General features: G+C 49.2%; 1 protein-coding gene across 1 annotated transcript; it reads right to left on the reverse strand.

Annotated features, from left to right (window-relative positions):
* On the reverse strand, positions 1–8,399 carry ACTL6B (actin like 6B; the record flags this gene model as incomplete). The annotated part of the gene is made up of 10 exons (XM_081822772.1): positions 8,266–8,399; positions 7,722–7,798; positions 7,352–7,517; positions 6,972–7,072; positions 2,036–2,133; positions 1,267–1,361; positions 1,084–1,190; positions 346–435; positions 138–199; positions 1–25 (listed from the first exon to the last, which is right to left on the reverse strand). Coding segments are annotated over exons 1-10 (846 nt in total), but the record flags the coding sequence as incomplete, so codon positions are not given.
* Between the last annotated feature and the right edge of the window lie 302 nt (positions 8,400–8,701).

Here is an 8,701-nt window from a genome sequence, read left to right on the forward strand (position 1 = left end):
CACTGTGGGCATTTGCGCGGCCACCCTGCCCAGGAGAGAGAGAGACTCTGCCTGGGGGTGCTCACAGAGGGCCAGAGGTACCCCCGGAGTCCCAGGCCTGCCCTCTTTCCCACCCCTGGGCCGTGGGCTCCACTTACTGCTCATCGTAGGGAGAGTCTGAGACCTGCAGCACCGAGGCCTGGAAGTCCTGAATCACCTCCTGAGGACCCAGGGAGCTGGTGAGGGCCTGGGCTCCCTCCGCAGCACCCCCAAGCCGCCCACCTGCAGGGCCTCTCTGTCCCTTCCCCTCTACTCATGGCAGGGGACTAGGGGGGCCAGGGCTGTTTCGGGGGACTCTCTCCTCACATTGCACATGTAGTTATGCCAGGACTTGGAAACCTGGGGTAGCTTCTCCTTCTTCTTCCAGTTTGGAGGGGCGCCCTCCCGTACAGGTTCCTGTGGGGCACAAAGCCTATGAGCACCCTTCCCCACACCACCCCTGCCCAGCCTACCCTGACCACACTTGTGCTCCTGCAGCTAACAGGCACTGGGTTATTTGCTCTGTTGCCCACAAGAGGGGTCTCTCCTTCCCTGTCAAAGGAGAGAATGGGGAGAGCCTGTCCCCATGTCCACCACTCATGCAGCAGGTACAGCTGATCTGAAAGGCCCCAGCCAGAGAAAGCGGAGGGCATGGGGAATACACTGGGAGACGAGAACCTTAAAGAAGCAGCCATGTTCCATGTGAGGGTCCAGGGTGGACCCTTGCATGCAGTGTCTCAACACTCACAGCAACCCTGTATGCTGTTTTTCCACTTCGCAGGGGAATAAACTGAGGTGCGGGGAGCTTCGATCTCCTGCTCTAGGTCACGCAGCTCTCACATGGCAGAGGCAGACCTTGAACCTGGATCTATCGCACTGGCCCCCATACGTCCTGCTACCAGCTGGCCATATGACCTTGGCCACGTCCTTCAGCCTGTCCGATTGTAAATTAAGGAACTGGACCGAGGGTCCTCTGGGGACCCTGCTGCTCCCCTCTCTGATATCTAGTGGGTCCGTGGGTCAACAGTCATAGGGTGAGTGCCCAAGACTCCCCTGAGGCCCCACCTTGGCTGCAATCATGTAAGGCGGGATGATGTCAATGGCCATTTCCTGGAAGAGTTCCCGGCACTGCATAGAGATGAAATCTCCTGCCAGGGGTGACTTGACAATGCCTGGAAAGGGACAGGGCGTTAGGGGCCAGTCCCTCCCCCCACCCCAAGGCATCCACGACCCCGGTCGAGGCCCCACCTTGCTGCAGGACGTAGCCGTCATGTACTGGGATGGCTGTGGTGTGGGTGGCCCCACTGTCCAGCACCAGGCCCGTGGAACGTCCGTTTGCAAAGCTGGTGTGGGATGGATAGGTCAAAGAGACAGCAGCAGCAAGTGAGGGGACTGGGACTCAGGTCTGGCCTGGTCACTCTCTGTTCTCCTGGTCCAGCCTATCCACAGTCTGCTAATCTCTCATTCTGGTTTATGACCCATCACTGGAGAAAGGTTCCTGAGACCCCTGTCTCTTCTTCCCTGTCTGAATCACAGCTTCTTCCTCTTTTTCCTTCCTTCTGAGCTCCCAGTTTCTCTTTAGTCTTGGTTCAGTGCTCTGTGGGCTCCTTGAAATGAGGGGCCATATTGCCCCAGGGCCTAGCACAGGGGCCAATGCAAGGCAGATCCTTAAAAAATGAATGCTGATTGGCTGCTTGGGGAGGAAACTCCTCAGTGTTCTATATTCCTCCCTGTTCTCTCCAGTCCCAGCCCCTGCTATCTACGTGGTCCAACTCTCCTCCCCACCCACCCCCAGTTCATCCTGATCCAAGGAATAGGAAAGAGCTGCTGATCTGGCCACCCCAGGGTCAAAAGCACTTAGCCCACAGGGGCCCCTCTGCACTAATGGGGCACAGGGTGTGTGTCTGCCCATCCAGGACATTGATCTCTACAGGATCAGGTCCAGCCTCCAGCTTGGCACACCACAAACCCCACCCTGGCCCTCCACCCAGCCAGAGCCGCTCAAGCCAGAGCATACGCGGTGAGCACAGCTGTCTTGCATAAGAAGAAGGCAGGAATGTTGTACTGCTCGAACATCAGCTCTGTCAGCTTCTCCCGCTTGGCCCGTGTGTTCCACTGTGGAGAAAGTGCAGGAGGGGAGGATTCAAAAAGGGAGAGGCACAGACACACACACACAAACACACAACTTGGACTGAGGACAGAGGTCCGGTCTCTTGATCCACACAGACCTTAAGAATGTGAGAACTATGAAGAACTTTAAACATTACAATCCAAACCCAGCTGAGGAAATCCAAACTCAGAGAGGGAGAGTTACTTGACCAAGTTCACACACAAAGCCCTTGGTAGAGCTTGGTAGAGTCATAGTCTCTTGACTGCTGGCCCACTGTTCTTTATTGTACAATATATACTTCGGGCTACTGAAAGGAGTTTATCCCTCTTCCTCATTTTAATCATCTCGAAGGCAAGAAAGCTGGGAAGAGGATTTCTGGTAGAAATTGTGGATTGAATACAAACATCCAATTTTATCCTCTTCCAAGATTCCAGCAAAAGTATAATAAAGGGGTAATTTAGGGGCGCCTGGGTGGCTCCGTTGGTTAAGCGTCTGCCTTTAGCTCAGGTCATGATCTCAGAGTCCTGGGATTGAGCCCTGCTTTGGGCTCCCTGCTCAGCGGGGAGTCTGCTTCTCCCTCTGCCTCTCCCCCCACTCGTGCTCTCTCTTTCTCTGTCTCTCTCTCAAATAAATAAATAAAACCTTTAAAAAAGGAAGGCAATCAAAAAAAGACATAAACCCATGGCGCCTGGCTGGCTCAGTTGGAAGAGCATGCAACTCTTGATCTTGGAGTCAAGAGTTCGAGCCCCACATTGGGCACAGAGGTTACTTTTTAAAACAGGGGGTGGTGCCAGGGTGGTGCAGTTGGTTAAGAGTCTGACTCTTGGTTTCAGCTCAGGTTGTGATATCATGGTTGTGAGATTGAGCCCCTCATCAGGCTCTGTAATCAGCACAGAGTCAGCTTGAGATTCTCTCTCCCTCTCTCTCTGCCCCTCCTGCTTGTGCTCTCTCTCTCTAAAATAAATAAGTAAATCTTAAAAAAAAAAAAAAAAGACATAAAGCCACAAAAGCCAACCAGCACATGAGAAGATGCTCAACATTGTTAGCAATTAGGAATATGCAATTTGAAAGCACAATGAGATACCACTTCATACTCACTGGAGTGTTGATAATAATTAAGAAAAAAAAGGATATAGAAAAACTGAAACCCTTGTACATTGCTGGTGGGAAGGTGAAATTGTTCAGCCACTGTGGAAAACAATCAGTAGTTCTCAAAAAGTTAAACATAGAATTACCTTATGACCCAGCAATTCCACTCCTAGTTATATATCCAAAAGAACTGAAAACAGGTACTGAAATAAATCCATATACACAACTATTCATAACAGCACTATCCACAATAGCCAAACATGGAAACAACCCAAAAATCCATGAATGGATAAATTGGAAAAACAAATTGTGGTATATCCATACAATGGAATGTTACTCAGCCATGAAACAGAATAAAATACTGATAAATGCTACAGCATGGATGAACCTTGAAAATATGCTAAGTGAAAAAATACAGACATAAGTCACATGTTGTATGATTCCACTTATAAGAAAGATCCAGAATAGATACATTCATTGAGACAGAAAGCAGATTGATGGTTGCCAAGGGCAGGGAGAGTAGAAAGAAACTGGTTAATGAAAACGTACTTTCTTTTGAGGTGATGAAAATGTTGGGGAACTAGATAAAGATGATGGCTACACAACATTGTGAATGTATTATATGCCACCACATTGTTAACATTACAAAAGTTAAATTTTATGTTGTGTGAATTTTATTTATTTATTTATTTATTTTAAAGATTTTTATTTATTTATTCATGAGAGAGAGAGGCAGAGGGAGAAGCAGGCTCCCAAGGAGCAGGGAGCCCAATGTGGGACTCGATCCCAGGACCCTGAGATCATGACCTGAGCTGAAGGCAGACGCTTAACCATCTGAGCCACCCAGGCGCCCTGTTGTGTGAATTTTAACTCAAAAAAGAGAGAGAGGGAGAGATAGACAGACACCCTCAAGGTTTGGGAATAATAAGGAAGGAGAAAACAGCAACATAGTTTTGAAGGTTAGAAATCACATAGTTGAGTGGTAACTGACTTAACAGATTCAAGAACACTGACTTCTAAGCTGGTAGTGGAAAAAGCCAGGAACAGCCTGTGTCAAACTGCAGAATCCTTAGAGAGCTCAGGAATTGGTAGTTTTGGGTACCTCTGGCAGTTAAGGTCAAGGGAAAGCTAAAATAAGATTGTTTAAAGCTATTCAGGTGATGGCTCCTGAAACTCTTTTCCCAGTTCCATGTCACTGGGTTATTACCCACCCCAACCTCTGCAGAAGACTGGAAGTTTATTCCCTAGAGTAAAACTGAGGGTCTCTGGACTGGTGGGACACTTGACACTGTCAGGAGTGAAGACACTATACTTAAAACAGGAGAAGTAAGTGATTCCAGGCATATTAAATGGTGAGAACCTCAGCCCTATTCCCTCACTTGGCTCCCAGAAAGGAGGTGATCAGACCTGTCTGTAGGGTACAAGTCTTCCCTGTGGGTTACATCAGAGATCTAAAGATGCCAATTATCAGAGGCTGCCTAACAATCATCCCAGGCAAGTCATCCTATAGTAACATCCTTTATCACCACAGTCAATGAGTGCCCCGTCCCACACAGCTTCCAATCAGTGTTTCAGTCCACCACTTGCAAACATGAGCAGACAACAAGGATTTCTCAGAAATCTGAGAAAAGCCTCAAAAAGGAGATAGAGACCCCCCAAAAAAGGGCGGGGGGGGGAAAGCAATTTGGAAGAACAGAGATCATGCAGGGAAATGAAAACTTCCAAAAACAGAAACAAAATTAATAATATTCTGAGTGAGATAATGGATGATATTGCACCCATGAAGAAAGGATTGGATGTCCTAAAAAGTAACATTCATGGAACAAAAAAGAGCTCTTGGAAATTGAAAATACAGGAGGAGAGATGAAAAACTCAATAGAAGGGTTGAAAAATAAAGTTGAGGGAATATCTTGGTAATTAAAGGAAAAGAGAAAAGGAGGGAAAACAAAAAAAATAAGAAAATGAGAGGACCTGTTCAGGAGGTGCAAAATCCAAATAATATTTTCCAAAAGAGAGAACAGACAATATTGAGAGAAATAAATCATCAAATAAGTAATTAAAACTATTTAATCAAATAATTACTGACTTATTTTTTCACAGAATTGAAAGACATAGGTTTCTAGATTGAAGGGACATATTGAGTGTCTAGAGCAATGGATGAATATTAAACAATACAATATTGAGAAATTATACAACACTGAGGACAAAGTGAAAATTCTATAAACTTTCACAAAGAAAAACATTACACCAAAAGATCAGGAATTAGATAGCTCTGCCTTCTAGATGGCAACAGTAGATACTGGAAGACAATGGAAAAGTACCTTCAAGATTTTAAAGAAAAATGATTTCCAATCTGGAATGTTATACCTAGCTAAGCTATCGATCAAGGTCAGCCATGCAAGGTCTTAAAATTTTTTACTTCTCATGACCTTTCTAAGAAAGTTACTGGAGGATGTGCTCCAGGAAAACAAGGGAGGACATCAAGAAAAGGAGTAATGAGATACAAGAAATAGGACTTCTAGCATAGGAGAGAGGTGAAGGGATGCTTTAAGATGATGGTGAAGAGAGACGTCAGGCTGAGAGCTGTGTCCTCTGTGTAGAAGGCAAAAAGTCCAAAGTGGAGCAAATCAGTGGGTTTTTGGAGAGATTTCTTCAAGAAGATGAAATTGATAGAATACCTAATGGAGTTAATGTTTTGAGAAAGGATATAGATAACACAAGCAGATGAGTAATAAACAGATGAATAATTTAGGGTCATATTATTAAATAAATAGAAAGCTAAGCAAAATAAAAACCAGCACAATTTTCAGTTCTAGGGAAAACAGCTGTGCAGGAAAGAAAAGTGACTGTAGTTTATTGCCTGCCTCAGACCTGATTAGCATACATAAACATAAGAGTGTAAATACTGAATAATGATTTTTAAAAAAAATCTAAAATACAACTGTATTTAAGGTTGGGGAATGAGAGAAGTGTGTGGTATGAGCTGCAGGAGGAAAGAGAGATCAATGTTTTCTTTCTTTCTTTCTTTCTTTCTTTCTTTCTTTCTTTCTTTCTTTCTTTCAGAGAGTGTACATGCACGAGGCAGGGGAGGAGCATAGGGTAAGGGAGAGAGAGAATCCCAAGCAGGCTCCAGCTCAGCATGAAGCCCCAGGTGGGGCTCCATCTCATGACCCTGAGATCATGACCTCAGCTGAAATCAAGAGTCCCAACATTCTACCGATGGAGCCACCCAGGTGCCCCTCAATGTTTATTTTCTACAGTGGGGAATCAATGCCTAAACCCATAAAATCCATAAGTAGCATTTTGAGTGTGATATTTAGAGATATGGAAGAACATGACAAAACTTATCTAAAAGAAAAGCAGTTTCCTCTGGAAAAGAGGAATGGAAGGAAGAGGATATGAATGGCAGTTTTTTCTTAACATACTTTATAAAGCAAATTGGTTATGTGCCTATATAACATTGACAAAAATTTTAAGTTAAGAGGTCCAAAAAGGACTTTGGCGGGGGGGGGGGGGACAGCAGTGGGTAAGCCTGAATGGGCAAAAGATATGAATGGATAAAACAGGAGGAGGGAGAGGGATAGAGACTAAAACCAGGGAGGAAAAAAAAGTGCTTGAAGATGGTGGAGTTGGAAGAAAAGTCTGAAAAGTTAAGTGGAGTGATGGATGGCAGATGCTTTTGGGGGAGAAGTGAATGGCAGAAAGGAGGTAGGGAGCCCCTGGGGCAGGACTAGGGTTTGGGTGAGGCACTTACCGGGGCCTCGGACATGAGCACTGGGTGCAGGTTGGGCTCGGACTTGACGTGTTTACTGTAGGTGTGATCCAGGATGGCACGGAAGCATTCCCAGTCCTCAACTGGGGCCAGGAGACCAGCATGGAGAGATGAAGGTGGGCCGGCAGGGGTCCAGGGACAGGAAGCAAAGCAAGGAGGGAGGCCAAGTCCGGGTGAGGGGAAGTGAGACCAGTTCCAGCAGAAATCCCCCCTTCCTAGGTATCTGTCGGGACCCTGGGCTGGGAACCAGGCAGCTGTGGGCAGCTGCAAGGTAGACTCCATGGGTGTGGGGTGATGTGTCCCGGGTTGTGGTGTGTGGGCTCCGGGTCTGTGGCGGGAGACGGTGGGTGGGGGCTCCTTACTCATTCCATTCTTGAGGGGCGACATGACCTCTGCTCCATCCCGAGGCACATGCAGGGCATTGGTGTCGATGTGGAAGATCTTCCCTTTCTTCTCTTTCTCCCCCTCCAACTCCAGCCCGCCCCCCTCCTCCGCGGCCAGCAGCCCCACCGTGGTGGGGAAGTCAGCCTGGAGGGGGGCATGGGCAGGAAGAGGGATCAACCTCCTGCCCCTGTCCAGGCCCATAGCAAGGCCCTCAGCCCGCCCCTGGGTTTACTCCCACATTCCCGCTCTGCAGAGCTGCTCTCTGTGTTGTGAGAACCCTGGGTCACTGGGAAGCCTTGAGAGGAGTCCGGAGCCCCTAGGACTTGGGGTCGGGGCTGGAAGGCTCACCTTGGGGCAGTCCTCCCCAGCGTACCCAGCGCGGACAGAGAAGGAGCCAATGTCAAAGACCAGCGCCCCCACCTCATCTGTGCGGGGAGACAGGTGTGTGAGGGGACTTCTCCCAAACTCTCTCCCCCTGGATAGCTCCAAGAGGAGGTCAGGGCAGAGCCACAGTCTCGCCACCTTCAACGCTTGCCGGGGCAGGTGGGAGCTCGGCCTGGAATCCGGGGTCCTGGGAGTGGGGATCAAGACTCCAGCGTCCCTTCTTGCCCGGTGGCCTTATTCAGGCCACTCTCCTTGCCGGGAAAGAAGGGGCCGGTGGGGGGTGGGGGCGGGAGGAGGTGAGTTGGATGGTGGAGAGTGAGCCCAGGGCGCGCAAGCGACCGACCGACCTGGGAGGACCAAGGTAGGAGTGGCGCAGGACCCAAACCCGTTCGAGCGCCGGGGTGACAGGCCCTGGGGTGCCCAGAGCTTAGGTCGCGCGGGTTCGGGGTGCAGGGCTGCCGGTGAGGCCGCTACAGGCTGGGGAGCCTGAAGCCCGAGGCTAGCTCACCTCCGCCGTAGACGCCCCCGCTCATAATGCCCTCTCAGCGCTGCTCACGGCCCGTGGGCGGCGGCGGGATCAGCACCGAGACGGCCGGACAGCTCCGGGGATCCCGAGCGGGGCGGGGCGCGCGGTGGCCAATCAGGAGGCCGGATCCCCCGCCCCCAATGGCGCCGCCGATTGGCTGCAAGGCTAGACAATAACCCGACCGGGGGCTGCTGCTTTAAAGGGGCAGACACCGCCACTTTAAGATTTGGGGGAGGATAGCAAGGACTTTGAGACTGACCCTCAGGAATAGCCAGATAGAGAGCAGGCGTACAAAAGAGATGGAAACCTTGTCCATCTGGAGACCAGGACGCCGCAGGATGACTGATGGGGCCCCTGCTCCCTTACTTTTTTAAATGGGGTCGAGGAGAGGGCACCATAGTCCTGGAGAGTTGTCCAT

This window comes from Leptonychotes weddellii, chromosome 5, assembly GCF_054177405.1.
Source record: "Leptonychotes weddellii isolate Sample4059 chromosome 5, ASM5417740v2, whole genome shotgun sequence".
Classification (NCBI taxonomy): domain Eukaryota; kingdom Metazoa; phylum Chordata; class Mammalia; order Carnivora; family Phocidae; genus Leptonychotes; species Leptonychotes weddellii.